Source organism: Hyperolius riggenbachi, chromosome 9, assembly GCF_040937935.1.
Source record: "Hyperolius riggenbachi isolate aHypRig1 chromosome 9, aHypRig1.pri, whole genome shotgun sequence".
Lineage (NCBI taxonomy): Eukaryota > Metazoa > Chordata > Amphibia > Anura > Hyperoliidae > Hyperolius > Hyperolius riggenbachi.
Genome location: NC_090654.1, coordinates 10,121,637 through 10,147,628, shown reverse-complemented (window position 1 = coordinate 10,147,628; position 25,992 = coordinate 10,121,637). Strand labels below are relative to the sequence as shown.

The following is a 25,992-nucleotide window of genomic DNA, read 5'->3' as shown; positions in this document are numbered from 1 at the left end:
ATATAAATACATAATAATAATATGGTAGTACATTAGACTGTGACCATGGTAGGGATTAGATTGCGAGCGCCTCTGAGGACAGTCAGTGACATGACTATGTACTCTGTAAAGTGCTGCAGAAGATGTCACTGCTATATAAATACATAATAATAATATGGCAGGACATTAGACCATGGCTATGGTAGGATTAGAGTGTGAGATCCTCTGAGGACAGTCAGTGACATGACTATGTACTCTGTAATGTGCTGCAGGAGGTGTCAGTGCTATATAAATACATAATAATAATATGGTAGGACATTACACTATGTCTATAGTAGAATTTTTATTATTATTATTTAGTATTTATATAGCGCCGACATATTACGCAGCGCTGTACAGTGTGTGTATATATATATATATATATATATATATATATATATATATATATATATATATATCTTGACACTAACTGTCCCTCAAAGGAGCTCACAATCTAATCCCTACCATTGCCATATGTCTATATTATGTAGTGTAAGTACTGTAGTCTAGGGCCAATTTTAGGGGGAGCCAATTAACTTATCCGTATGTTTTGGAATGTGGGAGGAAAACGGAGGGCCCGAAGGAAACCCATGCAGACACGGAGAGAACATACAAACTCTTTGCAGATAGTGCCCTGGCTGGGATTCGAACCAGGGAACGAGCACTGCAAGGCAAGAGCACTAACCACTACGCCACCATGCTGCCCATTATATTGTGAGCTCCTCTGAGGACAGTCAGTGACATGACTATGTACTCTGTAAAGTGATGCAGAAGATGTCACTGCTATATAAATACATAATAATATTATGGTAGGACATTAGGCTATGACTATGGTAGGATAGGATTAGAGTGTGAGCTCCTCTGAGGACAGTCAGTGACATGACTATGTACTCTGTAATGTGCTGCAAAAGATGTCAGTGCTATTTAAATACATAATAATAATATGGTAGTACATTACACTATGGCTATGGTAGGGATTAGAGTGTGAGCTCCTCTGAGGACAGTCAGTGACATGACTATGTACTCTGTAAAGTGCTGCAGAAGATGCCAGTGCTATATAAATACAAAATAATAACATGGTAGGACAGTCGACTATGACTATGGTAGGATTAGAGAGTGAGCTCCTCTGAGGACAGTCAGTGACATGACTATGTACTCTGTAATGTGCTGCAGAAGATGTCAGTGCCATATAAATACATAATAATAATATAGAAGGACATTAGACTATGACTATGGTAGGATTAGAGTGTGAGCTCCTATGAGGACAGTCAGTGACATGGCTATGTACTCTGTAAAGTGCTGCAGAAGATGCCAGTGCTATATAAATACAAAATAATAACATGGTAGGACAGTCGACTATGACTATGGTAGGATTAGAGTGTGAGCTCCTCTGAGGACAGTCAGTGTCATGACTATGTACTCTGTAATGTGCTGCAGAAGATGTCAGTGCCATATAAATACATAATAATAATATGGAAGGACATTAGACTATGACTATGGTAGGATTAGAGTGTGAGCTCCTATGAGGACAGTCAGTGACATGACTATGTACTCTGTAATGTGCTGCAGAAGATGTCAGTGCTATATAAATACATAATAATAATATTGGAGGACATTAGACTGACTATGGTAGGATTAGAGTGTGAGCTCCTCTGAGGACAGTCAGTGACATGACTATGTACTCTGTAATGTGCTGCAGAAGATGTCAGTGCTATATACATACATAATAATAATATGGTAGGACATTAGACTATGACTATGGCAGGATTAGAGTGTGAGCTCCTCTGAGGACAGTCAGTGACATGACTATGTACTCTGTGAAGTGCTGTGGAAAATATGAGTATTACTTAATGGTTACCAAAAGTGAAAGTGTAACTTACCTGGGGCTTCTCCCAGCCTTCTCTTTTCCTTCTGGTCTCTCCTCATCATTCCTCTCTTTTCCATGCAGCAGCTGTGCCCTCTGAAAGCTGGCTGACTTAGCTAGTTGTGGGCTACTGCACAGGCACATCCCTAGTCGGGCATCTCCTCGATCATGTTCCCATGACTGCAGGGGTGTAAAATAGACCCTGCAAGGGATGCAGCCGCAGGGGGGCCAGTGATTTCTAGTTACACCCCTGCATGGCCGGGAGGGTTCTGCACATGCACGGTTGCAATTTTTACAGACTGTGCAAGCGCAGAACCACCAGGGCACCACCATGGGGCGGAGAAGTGCTTTTCAGCGCTGCTAGATTTGGGCGCAGCCAGCGCCGCCATACACTATAAAGGGATTCAGTCTATAGCGGCGCTCAGTCAGTAACGTCGGTGCCGTCAGAAGACGGAGCCGAGGTTGCTTAAAAATCATAATAATTCGGCCTCCAGCAATCGCTGGAAGCCGAATTATTTCATTCCCCCACTATCCATGGCGGCCTGGAGGGGGAATAGTAATTAGTTCGGCCCGGACTTGTGCAGAAGCAGGAACAGCCATATAACAGCTGGATCCTGCGCCCAAGTCTACCGGCGCCGATTTCAAATGTACTCACCATGGGGGGTTAGGGTCAGGCATTGGTCACCTATATGAGTGTAAGGTTAGGTCATAATACAATATCGGTAAAGATTACCAGTATTTTACAATCATTACTAACTAGTAGAATATCTGTAATTTGACCAGAGTTCTAATAGCAGCTCTATCCGATGCCTTTTTTACCAGGCCCATATTTTTACATGTATTCCCACAACTAAGCTTACTTTAATTATGTCAGGTCAGCATGCCCAAGGGGTACACATTTTATTAACCTTCCTGGCGGTAAGCCCGAGCTGAGCTCGGGGTAAGCCGCTGGAAGGCACCGCTCAGGCCCCGCTGGGCCGATTTGCATAATTTTTTTTTTTGCTGCACGCAGCTAGCACTTTGCTAGCTGCGTGCAGTGCCCGATCGCCGCCGCTACCCGCCGATCCGCCGCTATCCGTCGCGCCGCAGCCGCCCCCCCCCCCCCAGACCCCGTGCGCTGCCTGGCCAATCAGTGCCAGGCAGCTCTATGGGGTGGATCGGAATCCCCTTTGACGTCACGACGTCGATGACGTCGGTGACGTCATCCCGCCCTCCGGGAGATCCCGCCGGCGATCGGAGGGGCTGGGGGGATGCCGCTGAGCAGCGGCTATCATGTAGCGAGACTTTGTCTCGCTACATGAAAAAAAAAAAAAAATTTAAAAAAAAAGATTTGCTGCCCCCTGGCGATTTTTTTGCAAACCGCCAGGAGGGTTAAAGCACACCCGAGTTGACATGTGACATGATGAGACAGACACGGGTATGTACAGTGCCGAGCACACAAATAACTATGCTGTGTTCCTTTTTTTCTCTTTCTGCCTGAAAGAGTTAAACATCAGGTATGTAAGTGGCATTTCCTGTCTGGGTCAGGCTACAGTGTGACCCTTACTAATAAGAAATTCCAACTATAAAACACTTTCCTAACAGAAAATGGCTTCTGAGACCAGGCAAGAGATAAAAAGGGTCAATAGTTCATAGATATTAGCTCTGGCATACTTCAATGAATGTGCCGTTGAGCAAAAACAGTAAAACAAAACAGTAAAAACGTAAAAAGTAGATTTAAATATAAAACTGTGGAATTTGTTAAAAAGTCATTTTAGGAGAAGGAGGATAGATACAAGTGTTTATTTCATTAGCTTATTTTCACCTGGGTTGTCCTTTAAGGTCCATTTGAATGTCGACTCGAAATTGCAAATCTCTGATGCAAAAGACAGAATTCCTCAAAATCCATGCGCTTCCCCCAATCTATAATAAGTTGACATCTATTTTGACGAGGTTCCGCTGGCCATTGTGAGCCTACCTCCCAACTTTTTGAGATGAGAGAGAGGAACACTTAAAGGAATACTATCGATACCCAAGTGTTCTAAAATGACAGTGTGGAAATAATGTCTAAGTAGCTGTGTAATCATTTTCCTACTTTTCATGTTAAATATCAGAGGCAAAAGCTGTAATTTATTGAGGGTAGGATTTAGCTATATTGGGACAAATCAATTGCAGAAGGGGTGTCTGCCTCAATGCACAGCCAGAGTTGCATATCAGACTACAGAAAGCAAATATCAAACATAACAAACTCTGAGAGCAAAAACAGTATGAAAAGCTGTGACAATGGCCCTGATTCACAAAGCGGTGATAACTCAGTTATCACGCCTAAAAGACTTTAGGCGTGATAAGCCGCGCAAAGCTGAGTTATCACCGATTTGTGCTGCTCTTCGCGCGAAGCTCCCGCGCGCAAACTTTGCGCGCGGGAGATCGCGCGAGTTTCTTCTTATCACGCCTAAACTGAGTTTAGGCGTGATAAAGGGCTTTTCACCAGCGTGCAAACACTTTGCACCGCTTTGTGAATCAAGCCCCATGAGTTACATTTCCTCTGCTCTCTTCAGACATCAGTCAGAAACAGGACACAGGATCTGCAGCTGTTGGGAGCTCTCTTCTCTGTCACACATAGAGTTACCTGATCAAGTGTGAGGGGAATTTCCCCTCTCCTCATGGCTCAGTCAGCCGTCAGTTTTGGCGTCAGTAAACTTTGAAAGTATTTTGCTAACAGTAAACAAAGAAGTTGCTACTAAAATGTATACAGCAGTACTTAGCAGCACTTCCCAAACAATTCCTGTGTCAATTGAAAAAAATATGTGAATCGATAGTATTCCTTTAAGCCACGCCCCTGCCACACCCTGATCACGCCCCCATCACTCCCCTAATCACGCATACCATAAAGATTTCTTAAGAAAAATATGTTGTTTTATAATTCAAACCACACTGGCCCTTTCTATCCTGGTTCATTTTCCTTCATATTAACATTTTAAAATTAGTAATATATCAATTTAAAGGATGGGAATAAAGTTTAGAGTCAAACACATTTTTTAGTAGAGAAATAAATATATTTACATAGAAAGAGGGACAAAGTCCTGAAAGAGGGACAAATGAGGAGAAAAGAGGGACAGAGGGACAGGGCTCCCAAAGAGGGACTGTCCCTCCGAAAGAGGGACAGTTGGTAACTATAATTGTACGTCTGAATCAGACAGAATCGGTGTGTTTTGTCTATACAAATCTTTTTTACTGTTTTGTGTTTACTCCGCCGGTCCCCCACTGCTTATCCAATGTTCCTGCATTGAGCTGCTTTCCACACCTCCTGCCTGCAGATTTTAGGCTGTAATACCGTCTTCTCGATATTTCATGTTTTAGCCGGCATTGCATCCAGATGTCTGCTGGCCTGCGTCACAAATCAGGCCCATTTTACATCTTAATCTTGTCCTTCATGTGTTGCTGACGCATTGCAAATGTGCTTAGATCTGTTTGTATCTTTTACAAGCTATTCAGATACATAAAAAAATACCCTTTTATTAAAAAGGGTACATTTAAAAATTAAATACAATTAAAGGAATACTATCAATGCCCAAAAATTCTAAAATGACAACATACAAATAATGTCTAAGTAGCTGTGTAAACATTTTCCTACTTTTTATGTTAAAGAGACTCCGTAACAAAAATTGCATCCTGTTTTTTATCATCCTACAAGTTCCAAAAGCTATTCTAATGTGTTCTGGCTTACTGCAGCACGTTCTACTATCACCATCTCTGTAATAAATCAACTTATCTCTCTCTTGTCAGACTTGTCAGCCTGTGTCTGGAAGGCTGCCAAGTTCTTCAGTGTTGTGGTTCTGTGATGCATCTCCCCCCTCCAGGCCCCTCTCTGCACACTGCCTGTGTATTATTTAGATTAGGGCAGCTTCTCTCTTCTCTCTTATCTTTTACAAGCTGGATAAATCCTCCTCTGAGCTGGCTGGGCTTTCACATACTGAGGAATTACATACAGGCAGAGCTGTCTGCACTCTGCAGGAAGAAACAGCCTGACACTTCAGTGGAAGATAGCTGCAGGGGGAAAGAAACACACAAATTATCTCTTGAGATTCAAAAGGAAGGGTGTATACAGCCTGCTTGTGTATGAATGTATTTTCTATGTGTGGACATACTGTACATCAACCTACTTCCTGTTTTGGTGGCCATTTTGTTTGTTTATAAACAAACTTTTTAAAACTGTTTTTAACCACTTTTAATGCGGCGAGGAGCGACGAAATTGTGACAGAGGGTAATAGGAGATGTCCCCTAACGCACTGGTATGTTTACTTTTGTGCGATTTTAACAATACAGATTCTCTTTAAATATCAGAGGCAAAAGCTTTAGGGCTCGTTTCCACTATCGCAAATCCATTCGCACATGGTATGCAAGTGAATGGGCCTGTTTCCACTGTTGCGTTGGTGATGTGCGTTTTTTTGAGCGGTGAAAAAACGCACAAAAGAGCCAACGAATTCGCCTGAGAGTGGAATGCATGCAAATCGCATGCAATGTATTTAATAGGGAAATCGCATGCGTTTTCCCCATGCGGTTTTTTGCCGCGAATTCGCATAGGTACCGATGTAAATTCACACAGGCAGTGACATGGTTAAAATCGCATATACCCTCACCTATGCGAATTCGCGGCAAAAAACGCATGGGGAATCGCATCCGCATGCGATTTCATCAGCGGTGGAATCCAGGCGATTCCGCACCGCAATAGTGGAAACGAGCCCTTAATTCAATGTGTGTAGATTTTAGCTATGTTTGGAATGTCTCATTTGCAGAGGTATGAATCTGCAGTCTGACATGCTAAGAACAGTGTAATATTGAAGCAGGTTATTTGAAAACAGGTATCAGGTTTCACACACTACAGTATTACAAATGTTTATGTTGCACATAAGATACATTTCCCCTGCTCTCTGTGAAAGAAAGCTCTGCCTGTCTCTGACTGAGTCCTCTGCACACACGGGGTTAACAGATACACTGTGAGGGAATTCCCCCCTACCCTCATGGCTGAGTCTGCCGTCAGAATTTCAGCAGACTGCCGTCAGAAAAATGTGAAAGGAATTAGATAACAGTAATCAAAGAGATAAGGATTCAAATGTATACACCAGTGCTTAGCAGCACTTCCCAAACATTTCCTATCTCAACTGAAAAAAAAACATGTTAATTGATAGTGTCCCTTTAAAAGGCCTTTTAACCTCCTGCCCGACACTGTGTCCGGCATACCGCTGTCTGTCCTCAGGAGTGCCCCAGGCTGAATAAATGTGCAGTAATAGCTGAAAAACCTTCTGCTAGCACTAGGCTAGCAAGTAAAAGTGTCTGGCACCCCCCGATCCCCTGCAATCACCCCAGTTTATACATTACCCAGCCTGGACCTAGCGATTGCGCAGCCTAGCTGCCCAGTCTCTCTATGGGGAGGATCGGAGCACGGCAACGCACTGAAATGCGCTATGAATCAATGCAGGCATTTTTTAACATGCACTTAAAGGGAACCTAAATTGAGAGGGATGTGGATGTTTCCTTTAAGGCTACTTACACACTAAGACGTTGCGTTAGGTGCTACGTTAAGGTCGCATAACGTGCACCTAACGCAACGCGTGGTGGTGGCAGAGGACGTTAGCAAAGAGCCGCGTTAAGCGTCCGTGATGCGTACTACAGTACGCATGCGCTGGTGGAGACCACGTGAGTGGAACACTCCGCATCACGTGGTCCCGCCAGTGACGTCAGCACAGTGCAGTGAATATTAATTAGCCATGTGGCTAATCACTGCGCCTGTGCAAGCAGGCGAACGCAGCAAAGCCGCTCTAACGCCGTAGCATGCTGCACTTTAGATTGACGTGCAGCGTTACAATGTAACACAACGTGGGCACTGTGAACAGCCCATTGCAGTTACATTGCTGTGCGTTGGGGAGCGTTACAGGCTGCACTAACGTGCGCCTGTAACGTCCCACTGTGAAAGCAGCCTTAAACAATACCAGTTGCTTGGCAGAGCTGCTGATCTCTTTGGCTGCAGTAGTGTCTGAATCACACACCTGAAACAAGCATGCAGCTAATCCTGCCACACCTCAGTCAGAGCACCTGATCTGCTGCATGCTTGTTGAGGGGCTGTGGCTGAAAGTATTAGAGACACAGAATCAGCAGGAGAGTCAGGCAACTGGTATTATTTTAAAAGGAAAAATCCATATCCTTCTCAGTTTAGGTTCCCTTTAAATACGTTTCAGAATGCACCCAATGTGAACGAGGCCTAAATCATTACACTATTCATGTCTGCACTTGTCACTCTAACAACAGAAGTCTAACGTCACAAAAATTCAGAGCGGGCAGAAAAGAGAGTCTGGCTTCAGTGTGTGGGCAAATGAAGGGGCAAGACGTACACCAAAATAAGGATTGGAGCTAACAGGAAGTTAAAGAGAAACTGAAGCAGAAAAAAAAAGTGATATAATGAATTGGTTGTGTAGTACGGATAATTACTAGAACATGTGTAGCAAAGAAAATATTCTCATATTTTTATTTTCAGTTATATAGTGTTTTTTTATAACATTGCATCATTCTCTAATATTTACAGTTTACACACTACTCCGCATTCTAAATGATTTTACAGAGCAGCCCAGTGAACTTTTGAACTGTCCTCTGGGGAGAAAAAGTAGATACAGTGACTGACAGTTGAGATAACAAGCTTCAGAAGGCAGAGCTCTCTGCGACTTTGAAAGTTGTGGAGCTCAATGGCTCTTTTGCATAGGTAATGACTGGAGTTTCTTAACTCTTCCTGTACTGGAAACAATATTAGACTTATGTCTCTGCTCCTGATGTTCTATTTCTTAGCTGTACTACACATACAAATCATTAGATCATTTATTTATTTTTTGCTTCAGTGTCTCTTTAAATGAGTGTGCGTTAAATGGGGATGGAGGTAAAATCAATTTATGGGGCCCCCAGGAAAATATTGATGGTACCCAGCATACTCTCTATATCCAATCCCACTAAAACCCCCAGTATAGCCATTTAGCCCCAGTAGTAGCATGTCCCCTAAATATTACCATTTCCTTAACAATGTTGTCTCCACCCTACCACTCCATAAAACTATGTCCCCCCAATGGTGCCATCAACCCGGACAGCATGGTGGCGTAGTGGTTAGCGTTCTCGCCTTGCAGCGCTGGGTTCCCGGTTCGAATCCCAGCCAGGTTAACATCTGCAAGGAGTTTGTATGTTCTCCCCGTGTCTGTGTGGGTTTCCTCCGGGCACTCTGGTTTCCTCCCACATTCCAAAAACATACAGATAAGATAATTGGCTTCCCCCTAAGACTGGCCCTAGGCTATAGTAGGGATTAGATTGTGAGCTCCTCAGAGGGACAGGAGGGACAGTTAAGTGACAAAACAATATACTTTGTACAGCACTACAGAAGATGTCGGCGCTATATAAATACTAAATAATAATAATAAAATAATACTAAACCCCCCCCCCCCCCCCAGCAGAGGCCTCACGTCCCTGTTGCCATGGCGATGTGTATACAGTTGATCCGCCAGGCAGCAGAAGTGTCAGACACGTCTTCAGCTTCTCTTGGGTTTCAGCAATATCAGCAATTTCCCCGAGAGCCAGACAGGAGGAATACCGACTAACAGCTTGTACAATTAGCTAGCTGACTTGGGGGTTGAATCACTTTGTAGGATGAGATCGCAACGTTTTGGCCCAATACGCTGCTTGTCAAGTGACAGGCAGCCTATTGGGCCAATCAAAGTGTGGGGATCTTGTCCTACAAAGTCACTGGACCTGACAGGGTCCAGGGTGGGACAATTGGAGCAGCCGTTTCTTTTGCGGTAGCACGACTAAGTTAGTAGTGCATGCTACAGCAGTAGCGTTCCTACTCTGAAAATGTTACTTGCGCTGCCACACTAAGCTGTGCTGCTTGAGAAATGTAGATTAGTAAATCAACCCCTACTGGATTGTCTGTGAGCCAGATGCAGCCACCACTGAGCCACATCTGGCTCCCGAGCCGTAGGTTCCCTACCCCTGGAATAGGGGAATAGGCACAGGTGAGCAGGATTATAGTTAGGTACAGGAGAAGGATAGGGTAAGGCATAGGCAATAGGATTAGGGCTAGGCACAAGAGAAGATTTGGGTTACACACAGGTGGGGTAGGGGTTAGGAATTAGTGTTAGGCACAGGAGGAGAAGGTTAGGGTTGGGTACAAGGTCAAGAGGGGGCGGGATTAGGGTAATGCTGGGAATACACGTTTCCTTTTTTAGGTGAATAGATGGTTCGATAGATATTTTCCGACATGTCTGATCTCCTACTCTATCCTTTCGCCGCTCGATTTCTGATAGAAGTGAATGGACAAAGATAAGAAAAACGAGCGGAAGATAAGAATCAACTGCAGAATCGAACGGCAAAAATGATCGAGAGGAGAAACGCACGGCAGAAACAAACTGTGTATTCCCAGCATTAGGCACAAGAGGCGGAGAGGGTTGGGGTAAGGCACAGGTGGGGAGGGGCAGGATTAGGGTTAGGCACAAGAGGCGGAGAGGGTTGGGGTAAGGCACAGGTGGGGAGGGAGAAGGATTAGGGTTAGGCACAGGAGGCGGAGAGGGTTGGGGTAAGGCACAGGTGGAGAGGGGGCGGGATTAGGGTTAGGCACAAGAGGCGGAGAGGGTTGGGGTAAGGCACAGGTGGGGAGGGGGCGGGATTAGGGTTAGGCACAAGAGGCGGAGAGGGTTGGGGTAAGGCACAGGTGGGAAGGGGGCAGGATTAGGGTTAGGCACAGGAGGCGGAGAGGGTTGGGGTAAGGCACAGGTGGGGAGGGGGCGGGATTAGGGTTAGGCACAAGAGGCGGAGAGGGTTGGGGTAAGGCACAGGTGGGGAGGGGCAGGATTAGGGTTAGGCACAAGAGGCGGAGAGGGTTGGGGTAAGGCACAGGTGGGGAGGGAGAAGGATTAGGGTTAGGCACAGGAGGCGGAGAGGGTTGGGGTAAGGCACAGGTGGAGAGGGGGCGGGATTAGGGTTAGGCACAAGAGGCGGAGAGGGTTGGGGTAAGGCACAGGTGGGGAGGGGGCGGGATTAGGGTTAGGCACAAGAGGCGGAGAGGGTTGGGGTAAGGCACAGGTGGGAAGGGGGCAGGATTAGGGTTAGGCACAGGAGGCGGAGAGGGTTGGGGTAAGGAACAGGTGGAGAGGGGGCGGGATTAGGGTTAGGCACAGGAGGTGGAGAGGGTTGAGGTAAGGCACACGTGGGAAAGGTGGCAATGGTTCAGGTTAAGGTTAGGCATGTTAGAAAACTGTTCAGGACTTGCTTTAACTGCCGGTGGTGGCACCTTGTGCTGGACTGATAGACTTCCTACATCTACCAGCAGGGGGCTGCTCATTACATTTGAATTAACGTGCAATCCACAATCTCACCTGCAGATCGCATCAGACTTCTGGACTTTCTGGAACTTCCATCTTCCATCATACAGATAAGTTAATTGGCTTCCCCCTAAATTAGCCCTAGACTGATACATGCACTACACGATACACACATGACTCTGGTAGGGATTACATTGTGAGCCCCTCTGAGGGACAGTTAGTGACAACACAATATACAGTGCTACATATAAGTCCAAACCACAGGTAAAGTGAAGGTTTATTTACAAAGTACAAGATATATACAGATGATAATGCAGTTGGTGAATATTAAACATAATACAAGAGCACCCGAAGTGAACTGTACAAATAACAATATGATTGCAGGTAGGAGATGTTATGTGATTAGACATGTAAAGCAACCCAGTGTATATATATATATATATATATATATATATATATATATATATATATATATATATATAGTGTGCACACAGCTACTGATTGGAATGACGCTGTATCAGAAAAGCTGCAGATGAAACGTTGGCACCCAGAAACCGGCAATAGTAAAATATCGGTAATAGATACCGATCGTTTACTACAGCTAAACATATCCATGATTTCACACTGAACCCTCTCTCTGTCAATGCCTAACTTTAAAGAGAAACTGTATCCAGAAATTGAACTTCATCCAAGTCAGTAGCTGATACCCCCTTTTACATGAGAAATCTATTCCTTTTCACAAACAGACCATCAGTGGGCGCTGTATGGCTGATATTGTGGTGAAACCCCTCCCACAGTGTGATGTCAGGCCCATGGTGCTGGCATCACACTGCGGGAGCCTTGTTGCATTGTGGGAAATAACAGCTGTTTACAGCTGTTTCCAACTGCCAAAAATACAAGAACTTTGTATAGGGTGAACACCGCTACATCTCACCACACTCCACGACAGTGCACGACCTGGTTAGCAAATCCAATAGTCACAAGCAAGAGAGATGGTCCGCACTTGTCAATGAAGGTTTCCTTTATTATTGGACATATCCAAAACATCCGAGGCAAACAATTAGCTATCTGATGTTTGCCGCGGATGTTTTGGATATGTCCAATAATAAAGGAAACCTTCATTGACAAGTGCGGACCATCTCTCTTGCTTGCCAAAAATACAAGCAGCATCTCCTTCCACTGACATCACCTGCCAACAGTAAAAATGTCACCGTGTGATAAATGTCAGAGTGTAAATCGGGGAGAGGATTTTATAATAGGCAAACACTGCACCCACAGCCCCACTGCTAACCTTAAACACCCCCCACAGCTAACGTTAGCGCCCCCCTCCGCTGTGCCAATCCGGCGAGTGAAAAAACGTGCACATTTTTGGGACCGCCATTTTGTTTTGTGGGTGCCCCAACTCCTGCCCAAATTCCCCCCATCCTGATTCCAGATTACAGTTCCTCTTTATATACAGAACGCTGTATACATGATACAGTGATATTAATAACACAAGCCTTATGGCCAGATACCATTGCTGCACCATCTGAAATCTACTCTGTCTGGAAACGGGCTTCTAATTCTGAAAATCAATTCAATTAAATAAAAGCGTTAAAATTAGAATCGCCTGACCCCGGAGTTGGCCACCCTGCAGGCAATTATGTCAGGCCACTTGATGTATCGCACAAGCAGTGTAACGAATGTTGTACTAGCAGGTTACCAAGGCAACGCAAGTCGCGCTGTTTGTGAAAGACACAGTATGTCAGTTGTACAAATACTGCTAAAATTGCCGTACCCCATGTGGCAAGGGTAATTCATTTAAAGGGCCCCTTTTCACTAGCCGCGATCCGCTTAAAAAGTGGATCGCCGGCATGTTGGCGATTGCTTGCGCATTGTGATTTGCATGTAAAATACGATTCACTTTTCCATTAGCAGGTTTCAATTTTCTACAAATTGCAATCGTCGGGCTGCACGATAATTGGTGCAATTGCATTTCACTCCCGACGGCTCACGTCACTTTACAGAGTACATAGTCATGTCACTGACTGTCCTCAGAGGAGCTCACACTCTAATCCTACCATAGTCATAGTCTAATGTCCTACCATATTATTATTATGTAATTATAGCACTGACATCTTCTGCAGCACATTACAGAGTACATAGTCATGTCACTGACTGTCCTCAGAGGAGCTCACAATCTAATCTTGCCATAGGCATAGTCTAATGTCCTACCATATTATTATGTATTTATATAGCACTGACAGCTTCTGCAGCACATTACACAGTACGTAGTCATGTCACTGACTGTCCTCATAGGAGCTCACACTCTAATCCTACCATAGTCATAGTCTAATGTCCTACCATATTATTATTATGTAATTATAGCACTGACATCTTCTGCAGCACATTACAGAGTACATAGTCATGTCACTGACTGTCCTCAGAGGAGCTCACAATCTAATCCTACCATAGTCATAGTCTAATGTCCTACCATATTATTATTATGTATTTATATAGCACTGACATCTTCTGCAGCACATTACAGAGTACATAGTCATGTCACTGACTGTCCTCAGAGGCGCTCACACTCTAATCCTACCATAGTCATAGTCTAATGTCCTACCATATTATTATTATGTAATTATAGCACTGACATCTTCTGCAGCACATTACAGAGTACATAGTCATGTCACTGACTGTCCTCAGAGGAGCTCACAATCTAATCTTGCCATAGGCATAGTCTAATGTCCTACCATATTATTATGTATTTATATAGCACTGACAGCTTCTGCAGCACATTACACAGTACGTAGTCATGTCACTGACTGTCCTCATAGGAGCTCACACTCTAATCCTACCATAGTCATAGTCTAATGTCCTACCATATTATTATTATGTAATTATAGCACTGACATCTTCTGCAGCACATTACAGAGTACATAGTCATGTCACTGACTGTCCTCAGAGGAGCTCACACTCTAATCCTACCATAGTATTATTATGTATTGATATAGCCTATAGCAGAGGTTCCCAACCGGTGTGCCGCGACACATTCATGTGTCGCGGCAGCACCAGCTATGTGTCGCCGATCTCTGCTCCCCCTGCTCGTCTCCCCCGCAGATCTTCTCAGGGCTACAAGAAAATGGCCGCCGCCGTTCACATTTGCAGACATGCGGCGGCCATTTTCTTGTAGATGTACACTAACTACAGGCAGAGGGCGGAGGCAGCACATCGAGGACGGAGCCACGGTGCGAATGAGTGGCTCAGGGAGGAGAAGAAGGGGCGGAGTGGTGGCTATGGAGGGGTGAGTTAGGGCGGGGATCCCCAACCTGCCTGTGGACGGCCGCAGGACTGTCCTCTTCCCTTCCTGGGGCGCTATACTGGGGCACTATACTAGCTATCCTGGGGCACTATACTGGCTATCCTGGGGCACTATACTGGCTATCCTGGGGCACTATACTAGCTATCCTGGGGCACTATACTAGCTATCCTGGGGCACTATACTAGCTATCCTGGGGCACTATACTAGCTATCCTGGGGCACTATACTAGCTATCCTGGGGCAATATACTGGCTATACTGGGGCACTATACTAGCTGTCCTGGGGCACTATACTGGCTATCCTGGGGCACTATACTGGCTATACTGGAGCACTATACTGGCTATACTGGAGCACTATACTGGCTATACTGGGGCACTATACTGGCTATACTGGGGCACTATACTGGCTATACTGGGGCACTATACTGGCTATACTGGGGCACTATACTGGCTATACTGGGGCACTATACTGGCTATACTGGGGCACTATTCTGGCTATACTTGGGCACTATACTAGCTATACTGGGGCACTATACTGGCTATACTGGGGCACTATACTAGCTATCCTGGGGCAATATACTGGGGCACTATACTAGCTGTCCTGGGGCACTATACTGGCTATCCTGGGGCACTATACTGGCTATCCTGGGGCACTATACTGGCTATACTGGAGCACTATACTGGCTATACTGGAGCACTATACTGGCTATACTGGAGCACTATACTGGCTATACTGGAGCACTATACTGGGGCACTATATTGGGGCACTATACTGGCTATACTGGGGCACTATTCTGGCTATACTTGGGCACTATACTGGGGCACTATTCTGGCTATACTTGGGCACTATACTGGGGCACTATACTAGCTATACTGGGGCACTGCAGCATCAGCAGATTGTTTCTGAGCCCCTCATTGTGCCTGCAGCACCAGCAGATTGTCACTGAGCCCCTCGTTGTGCCTGCAGCACCAGCAGATTGTCACTAAGCCCCTCATTGTGCCTGCAGCACCAGCAGATTATCACGGAGCCCCTCGTTGTGCTTGCAGCACCAGCAGATTGTCACTGAGCCCCTCGTTGTGCCTGCAGCATCAGCAGATTGTTTCTGAGCCCCTCATTGTGCCTGCAGCATCAGTAGATTGTCACTGAGCCCCTCATTGTACCTGCAGCACCAGCAGATTGTTACTGAGCCCCTCATTGTGCCTGCAGCATCAGCATATTGTCACTGAGCCCCTCATTGTGCCTGCAGCACCAGCAGATTGTTACTGAGCCCCTCATTGTGCCTGCAGCACCAGCAGATTGTCACTGAGCCCCTCATTGTGCCTGCAGCACCAGCAGATTGTCACTAAGCCCCTCATTGTGCCTGCAGCATCAGCATATTGTCACTGAGACCCTCATTGTGCCTGCAGCATCAGCACATTGTTACTGAACCTCTCATTGTGCCTGCAGCATCAGCAGATTGTTACTGAGCCCCTCATTGTGCCTGCAGCGTCCGCAGATTGTTACTGAGCCCCTCATTGTGCCTGCAGCATCCGCAGATTGTTACTGAGCCCCTCATTGTGCCTACAGCATCAGCACATTGTTACTGAGCCCCTCATTGTGCCTGCAGTATCAGCAGATTGTTACTGAGCCCCTCAATGTGCCTGCAGCATCATCAGATTGTTACTGAGCCCCTCTTTTCTATCATACGGGACGTGTCATGTATATCTGAATGTTTGGCATGATGTGACGTGTCCCGGATATCTGAATGTTTGTCGTGATGTGTCACGACCTGGAAAAGGTTGGGAACCACTGGCCTATAGTCATAGTGGTCCCTGTCACTCACTACCTAACCTGGGGGGCGCCAATCAAATTTCATCTATTGATTTTCAAGTGGAATATTTAAATTGCAGCCATTTTTGCACTATTAATAGCAGATGCCTCAAACCTGCTACAGTTGGTCATTGGGTGACTGGGGTTCAAATGCTGGAGAGGGGCGCAACACAAACAGCCAATCTGATTTGTTTAATTTCTATGGGAATATACAAATTATTGATGCTAAAGAGCCCAAAGCTCACAAACTTGGTCATTGAGTGTTTGTGCGTTAGGGATAGAAGAAGTGGGCGGAACCAACACCTGTCAAATACATACCCGGGCAATGCCGGGTCATCAGTGGGTGGAGACAAATACAAATTTCACTGGGAAAATGTAAACTGCAGCCATTCTTACACTGTTAATGGTGGGGATCTCAAACTTTGCACAGTTGGTCACTGGGTGACTGAGATTAATATGCAGAAAAGTGGGTGGAGCCTACAAAAGTGAATAACGTTTCACCTATTGCTGGAATATTTAATTGCAGCCATTCTTGCACTGTTAATGGCACACGCCTCAAAACTGGTACAGTTGGTCATTGGGTGACTGGGGTTCAAATTCAGAAAAGGGGTGGAGCCACAAACAGCCAATCAGATTTTTTCATTTCAATGCAAATTATTGATGCCAAAGACCACAAAGCTCACAAACTTGGTCAGTGAGTAATTGTGCGTTAGGGTTAGAAAAAGTAGGTGGAGCCGACACCAGCCAAATACATACCCGGGCAACCAGCTAGTTATATATACAGATAGTCACAGTGTATAGTCATGTTACTGATGATCCCTGAGAGGCGCTCACAGTGTAATATTTGCCATAGTCTCTATTATAGTAGCACAATATGCAAACTCCATGCAGACTGTGTCGTAGTTTAGACCAGGAAGCTAGTGCTGTACAGTGGGAGTGTAATCCAGTATGCCTCTTAAAGTCAGCTTTGATGTCACCCCTCCCCCAGACAGGGCGGGTTTAAGCCGCAAGGGGGCCCTGGGGCAAAAAGTAACTCGGGGCCCCCCTACCCCCGGCGAAGTCGGCTCTGAACCAGCTGCTGCCCCTTGTGGTGTCCCATCAACTTCCCCCGTGGCCAGCGCACACTGTGTAGCTCAGCTGCCTTCTAATAACTCACCTGTCCTGGCTGCTCCATCCCGTGCTTCGCCTTCAGCCCTGCTGCCTGCATCTTCTCCATCCGGCATGTGTTACTTGTAAATAACATGCACCGGTTACATAGAGGCAGGCAGCAGGCTGTAGAGAGAGAACGGGATGGAGCCGCTAGAGGGACAGGTGAGTTATTACAAGGCCGCTGAGCAGGGGTGTAACTACAATACATCAGGACCCTCTAATGCAAAAAAAAGAAATCAGAGTCTGAACCTCTTGGATCAGAACACAGACATACCAGCAGACTCAATCAGTAAACCTATTAAACAAATATCACCAAAGACTGTCCCAGAAAGCTATGCCATGTTCCAGTGTACCTACACACACACACTGTACACACACACACACACACACACTCACACACACACCACACACAGACACACTGTAGAGACACACACACACACTGTACATACACACCACACACTGTATACACACACACTGTACACACACTCACACACTCACACACACACCACACACACACACTGTAGAGACACACACACACACACACACTGTACATACACACCACACACTGTAAACACACACACACACACACACACACACACACACTGTACATACACACCACACACTGTAAACACACACACATACACACACACACAGACCACACACTGTATACACACACACACTGTGCACACACCGTATACACACACACACACACACACACCACACATTGTATACACACACACACACACACACACACACACACACACACACACACACACACACACTGTGCACACACCGTATACACACACCCCACACAGACACACTGTACACACACACACACACCACACAGACACACTGTACACACACACACACCACACAGACACACTGTACACACACACACACCACACAGACACACTGTACACACACACACCGTATACACACAGACACACAGACACACACTGTACACACACACACAATGTGCACACCGTATACACACACACACAACACCACACACTGTAAACACAGACACTGCACATATACACACACACACACAGACACACTGTGCACACACACACACACACACTCTGCAATCTGTGCCCAGTACACACTGCAAACTAGATCCCCCCTCTCTCCTGTATATCAGGTGGGTGATACTTAGCACCATGGCTGCTGTCTACACTCACACACACACACTGTATACACACACACACCACACCACACACACACACACACACACACACACCACACACGCAGAAACACTGTGCATGCACCGTATATATATATATACACACACACACGGACACACTGTACGTACACACACACACACACACACATATACACACGGACACACTGTACACACACACACACGGACACACTGTACACACACACACACACACACACACACACCGTACACACACACCACACAGAAACACAGTGGTAACACGACACACTGTACACACACAGTGCACACACCGTATACACACACACACACCACACACACACACCGTATATACACACACACACAGACACACTGTACACACACAGACACTGTACACACACACCACACACTGTATACACGCACACACCACAGACACACTGTACACACACATACACACTACACACAGACACACTGTATACACACACACACAGACACACTGTACATACACACACACACACAGAGGCACACTGTACACACACACTGTACACACACTGTACACACACCACACACACATACACTGTACACACTAGGGCTGTGGAGTCAGAGTCGGGGCAATTTTGGGCACCCGGAGTCGGAGTCGTGGTTTCATAAACTGAGGAGTTGGAGTCGGGTGATTTTTGTACAAAATCCACACCCCTGTTAAATATTAGACCAAGGAGTCGAGGAGTCGGGGCCATTTTGGTTACCCGGAGTCTGAGTTGGAGTCTGAGTCGTGGTTTCATAAACGGAGGAGTCGGAGTTGGAAGATTTTTGTACCGACTCCACAGCCCTGGTACACACACACACACACACACACACACACACACAGACACGCTGTACACACACACACACACTGTAAACACAGACACTGCACATATACACAGACACACTGTACACACACACACACACCACACACAGACACACACTGTACACACACACTGTACACACACACACTGTACACACACACAGACACACACACACACACACTGTACACACACACACACACTGTACACACCACGCACTGTGCACATACACATATAGTAAACACAGACACTGCACATATACACAGACACACTGTACACACACACTGTACACACACACTGTACACCTACACATATAGTAAACACAGACACTGCACACACACATTCTGCAACCTGTGCCCAGTACACACTGCACACTAGCTCCCCCTTCTCTCCTGCACATCAGGTGGGTGATACTTAGCACTATGGCTGCTGTCTGCATACTGGCATTAGTGTCTCCAGGAAGCCCCATCCTCAGATTACAGCCAACACTGTTGGCTATGGGAGGGGGCGGGGTTGCTTTGCCTGACGTCAGACACCAGCCTGGCAGCCCGGCTCAGACCTTCCCCAGCACGTGTCAGCTGCAGAGAAACCGCTAGTAGTGATGTGTGCAGCACCGCAGTCTGTGGACTGTCCTTATATGTGATGCAGAGCGGAGCATGTTATGTATGAGACACACACAGCTCCTCTTCCTGATCAGCTGTATGAGCTGCGCAGCCAGCCAATCACCGTGCGGCTTCACTCCCTCCCTGCACGGTGATTGGCTGGCATGCGGCTTCCCTCCCTTGTATGTGCTGTGCAGCCAGCCAATCACAGTGCGGCTTCACTCCCTTGTATGAGCTGTGCAGCCAGCCAATCACCGTGCGGCTTCACTCCCTTGAGCTGTGCAGCCAGCCAATCACCGTGCGGCTTCACTCCCTCCCTGCACGGTGATTGGCTGGCATGCGGCTTCCCTCCCTGCACGGTGATTGGCTGGCAGCACAGCTCAAGGGAGTGAAGCCGCACGGTGATTGGCTGGCAGCACAGCTCATACGTATGAGGAAGTGAAGGAGCCGCTGTGCGTCATAACAGGCCTGGGTAATTATGCTGCGCTCTGCATTTATTGCCCTACAGATCACCCTCTCCTCCTCCCAGCTGCAATCTCTCCCGGATCTATCGGCCCTGCCACTGTAGCTTGGCTGCAACACACTGGGAACAGCCAGAGAGACCACCTGGGGGGCCTAGCAGAGGTCAGGGGCCCAGCAGAGGTCAGGGGCCCTGCTGGGGCAGTTTCCACTTTTGTCTCTATTGAAGCGCCGGTGTTCCAACATTTTAGCATACCCGACAGAATAGCATACAAATGCTACTGAGCATGTGCAAAGTCATGCAGGACATACATTAGAACACCGGCCCTGCCCCCCAAAAAAAGAAGTTATTGGCTGTTCTGGATTCCAAGAATCAGAGACTTTGGTTTCCTGTCCTGCTGCCAGCGATGGCGTCTGCTGATCTGAGCAAGGAGCTGGATTGTCCCATCTGTCTGGAGATTTATACAGATCCTGTAATGCTGAGATGTGGTCACAACTACTGCCGGGTCTGTATTGATCAGGTGCTGGAGTCACAGGAGGGGTCTGCAGGTTATTCCTGTCCTGAATGTAGAGAGAAGTACAAGGAGCGGCCTGCATTACACAGGAACTTTGCTCTGAGGAACATAGCAGAGCGGTTCCAGTCTCCTCAGCCAGTTCAGGAGGAGAATGGAGTCTGCTGTACTTACTGTGTGGATTCTCCTGTACCTGCTGTTATGTCCTGTCTGCTGTGTGACGCTTCTATGTGTGATAAACACCTGAGAGCCCACAGCAAGGCACCAGAACACGTCTTATGTGCCCCCACCACCTCCCCGGAGTCCAGGAAATGCTCCATCCATAAAGAAATACTGAAGTATTACTGCACTGAGGATGCTGCCTGTGTCTGTGTGTCCTGCTATGTGATCGGGGGACATGTAGGACATAAGATGATGTCACTGTATGAGGCCTCTGAGGAGAAGAAGAAGAAGCTGAGAAAAGATCTGCAGACACTGATGGCAGAGACTGAGGAGGCTGAGAAAAGAGTCCAGAGTCTGGAGGAACGCAGGAGAAGAGCACAAGCAGATGATGTAGCAGAAAGATTCACTTCCCTGTTTAGAGACCTCAGGAGACGTCTGGAGGAGCTGGAGAAGAGAGTCCTGGGTGACATCACAAGGCAGGCACAATCCTATGATGACATCATCAGACAGCTGGAGATAAAGAAGGAGGAGCTGTCCAGGAAGATGCGTCACATTGAGAAGCTGTGTAACCTGACTGATCCACTGACTGTCTTACAGGAATCAGACACAGGTGACTTGTGTGACACGGAGGACAGACATGATAAGCAGCTCCATGATGGAGGGGATCTGGATGTGGCCATCATCTCACACACATTACATACAGCAATATCTGATATCATGTTTGGGGTAACTGGTGGGATCTGTATACAGCCTGCAGACTTATTACTGGATGTAAACACAGCTAATAATTGGCTACAAATATCAGATGACAGGAAAACTGCATCCTGGTCACAATGGCTTAAGCGTCCAAAAACACGGGAGAGATTTCAGCGTTATCCTCAGGTATTGAGCAGCCGGGGTTTCTCCTCAGGGCGACATTACTGGGAAGTGGATGTTGGGGGATCAGAGAGATGGATAGTCGGGATGTGTTACCCCGGTATAGCCAGGAGAGGAGAGCAGTCAGTGATTGGAGACAATGTCAAGTCCTGGTGTTTGTGCAGGGATTTGGGTAATCAGTGCTCAGTGAGACATGACAGGAAAGCTATCCAGTTACCTGATGGGATCCCCAGTGATAGAGTCCGGATATATCTGGATTATGAGGCCGGGGAGATCTCCTTTTATGCCCTGTGTGACCCCATCAGACACCTCCACACATTCACTGCCACCTTCACTGCACCACTATATGCTGCATTATGTGTAGGAATAGGTTATCATATAAAGATATCTGGGGTGAGTCAGGGGGTGTGAGAGCTCCGCCCACTGGTGACATCACAGGGAGAGGATTGTGATTGGCTGATTGTCCTGCCAGTAATTACTAGCTGTCTGTGATCTCCAGGGACAATTCCTGGTTTCTGTCCTGAATCATTATATCCTGAAATCCTCATTTATTGTCACATTGTTATAATTGTATTTGTTTATCTGTAACTGATAATTTATATACTGTGTATTACTTCCAGCGATGAGCTGCCTGTGATATAAAACATGTAACTAATAATTTCTATATCTTCATATATTCTGGATTCATTTTAAAATAAATACATAGATGATATAACTTATAAAGCAGATACACAAGAAGCATTACTCATGAATATAAATATTTACTGACTGTGTCCAGCAGGTGGAGCTTCAGACACCTCATTAGGTTTGTACAGCCCTGCTGATCAGGTGTGCTTCTGTAATGAGATTACACTGCACTGCAGATTGACTAATGCTCGATTTTGCCACTCGATTGTCCCGATCAATATTTTCGCTGCTTGATTCCGTGGTCAATTCTATTATCTTCTGCTCGTTTTTGTTATCTTTTTTCATTCACTTCAATCTGGATTCGAGCGGCGAAACAATCGGGCGGAGGATCGGACGTGTCGGCAATGATCTATCGAGCCATCTTAATGGCTCAGAATCGAGCAGTGTATTCCCAGCATAAAGGTAGCCATACATGTAGTGATTCTGATTCAACTGACAAAGTGATCGACTTTATTAAGGAATCGACATCAGTATGGTTGATTGTAAGTCGATCGACTGGTAACCCACACACTACAATCGATATCCTATGCCATTCCGATGTTGTCTCTCCATGCTCTGAATGCAAAAATCGATCGAATGACATGTGAACGGTAGCCGATTCCTGTGCGTTCGACTGATATCTGGCATCCTGCTCGATCGACTAAGCTGGTCAATTGGACATGGAATCAGCCACTTTTCTTTGAATGGGAATTCTTGAACACACTCGATTCCTTCTCGATTCAATAAAATGATAAAATCCTTAGATGTATGGGTACCTTAACACAGGAGGGACACAGCCCTCTATAGAGATATGTGTGCTTGTGTAAGAGCTATTACACATTTCAAATTAAAGGGAACCTTAACTGAGAGGGATATGGATGTTTCCTGTAAACAATACCAGTTGCCTGGCAGTCCTGCTGATCTCTGTGGCTGAATCACACCCTGAAACAAGCATGCAGCTAATCCAGTCTGACTTCAGTCAGAGCACCTGATCTGCATGCTTGTTGAGGGGCTGTGGCTACAAGTATTAGAGACACAGGATCAGCAGGCGATTCAGGCAACTGGTATTATTTTAAAAGGAAAAATCCATATCCTTCTCAGTTTAGGTTCCCTTTAAGGCAAATATAGATAAAAGGTTTTTCTTCGATGGTACCTTACTCCAGATCGTCTATCTAAAAAATATGGTACTTCATCAGATCTGTTCTGGAGGGGGTGTGGTTTAAGAGGGACTTAAGAACAGATGTATTGGTATTGCCCACTTAATACTCCTTTATGGATTGAAGTACAATATTTGATATTACATATCCATGGTGTCTCTTGTTACTTTGGAGCCCCTTGTCATGCTCCTAGGTCAGCCATTTCCTCAGATTAATAATTCAGAGATTCTTGGGTAGTACTTTTTAATACCTGAATTGATCCGGATCCGGGTATCCAGATATCCGATCCAGGTTGGATATCCGAATTTGACATTTTTATACCCGAACTGAATTCGGGTATCAGGCCCTAGTATCCGGCTGGATTCGGCTATCCGAATTGAAAACCGGAAATGTTTTTTTCAAGGCTTCTTATCCCGTTTTAGAATCTAAAAACATACCACCACCCTCCCCCTCTCTGGTCTTGCAGGGATTTATCTTGCAGGGATTTGTAGTATGTCAAAAGCAAGCTCACATACCTTGGCTGGGAATTGAACCCAGGTCCACTGCATGGAGGGTAGCTATGCTCACCACTATACCAACAAAGCATTCCCTGTGTGGCAGCAGAGTGGTGCAGTGGAAGTGTGCTGGGCCCATAACCCAGAGGTTAATGGATTGAAACCATCCTCTGCTAGGTATGATTTAATTTTTGCACCTCGCTTTATCGCATGGGCAAAACGTTTTCCATAACCCTGTAAGAGAAAGTGTTATAAGGACCCTGCCGTAACATAGATATTACGGTAGCTAAGACTACTCCTGGGCCTTTCTTGTAGTTGAAGAGATCAGTGAACTGTGACACCACACTTAAAAAAATAAATTTTTGATAAGTGTGGTGTCACAGTTATGCTGGTTACGGGCCCAGCACACTTCCACTGCACCACTTTGCTGCCACACAGGGAATGCTTTGTTGGTATAGTGGTGAGCACAGCTGCCCTCCATGCAGTGGACCTGGGTTCAATTCCCAGCCAAGGTATGTGAGCTTGCTTTTGACATACTACAAATCTCTGCAAGATAAATCCCTGCAAGACCAGAGAGGGGGAGGGTGGTGGTATGTTTTTTAAATTCTAAAACGGGATAAGAAGCCTTGAAAAGACCATTTCCGGTTTTCAATTCGGATAGCCGAATCCGGCCGGATACTAGGGTCTGATACCCGAATTCAGTTCGGGTATAAAAATGTCAAATTCGGATATCCAACCTGGATCGGATATCTGGATACCCGGATCCTGATCAATTCGGGTATTAAAAAGTACTACCCGAGCATCCTAGAAAAGTCATATATGGCTGATTTTAGTGTGGGAGAAATGTACTTCTTATTTGTATGTGTTTTAAATTTTAAGATTTTCGCGACAGTTCCTCTTTAAGGAAAAAACCCGGATTTATTTGTAGACGATATTCATTGTTATAAAAACTTTAAGACTAAACACTACGCTTATATTATCGATACCGTTTAAATCTTATATAGACAATAATTAAGTGTAACAAACGTAGCCACTTTAAATAGGTTGTATATATTGACGAAAGGACACGCATATATTATCGATTTCGTTTACTTTTTGTAGACAATAAGTTATGATAATAAATTTAGCCACCTAAAATATGTTGTACTTATTGGCGAAATTAGACGTGTACATTATCGCTACCCTTTATTTGTTCGTAGACGGTAAGTTACGCATATAAATTTAGCACCTGTTCATAGGTTATACTTGTTAACAAATTATTACGTGTTTGCAGTGTAACCGTAAATTGGTTATTTTAATACAATAAATATATTGAAATATATATGAAATTATATCGCTTGACCGTTTGTTTTTGGCTTCTTATTTCAAGAACTATTTTATCGTTTTCTGTTGTAAATATGTGTGTGGGAAATATCACATTTATGCAACATACGTAATATAATACTTACCGTGTACGCGTTAACTAAATAAGTTATAGATTTCCGTCTTTATTCACTTTAGCCGATATTTCCCATTGGAAATAATGGCAGAGTATAAACGTTTAATTTGGTTGATGCATATATATAACGGACTAGCTGATTGCCCGACGTTGCCC

The 25,992-nt window shown here is 45.6% G+C and overlaps 1 protein-coding gene across 1 annotated transcript; it reads left to right on the top strand.

Moving 5' to 3' along the window:
- Positions 1-20,938: 20,938 nt before the first annotated feature.
- Positions 20,939-22,492, top strand: LOC137532405 (E3 ubiquitin-protein ligase TRIM39-like). The gene has a single exon (XM_068252857.1). It carries the CDS (start codon positions 20,939-20,941, stop codon positions 22,490-22,492), a length of 1,554 nt encoding a protein of 517 aa, XP_068108958.1.
- The last annotated feature ends 3,500 nt before the right edge of the window (positions 22,493-25,992 follow it).

Coding starts and splice junctions, on each gene's coding strand:
- LOC137532405 (XM_068252857.1), top strand. CDS start 20,939: ATGGCGTCTGCTGATCTGAGCAAGGAGCTGGATTGTCCCATCTGTCTG.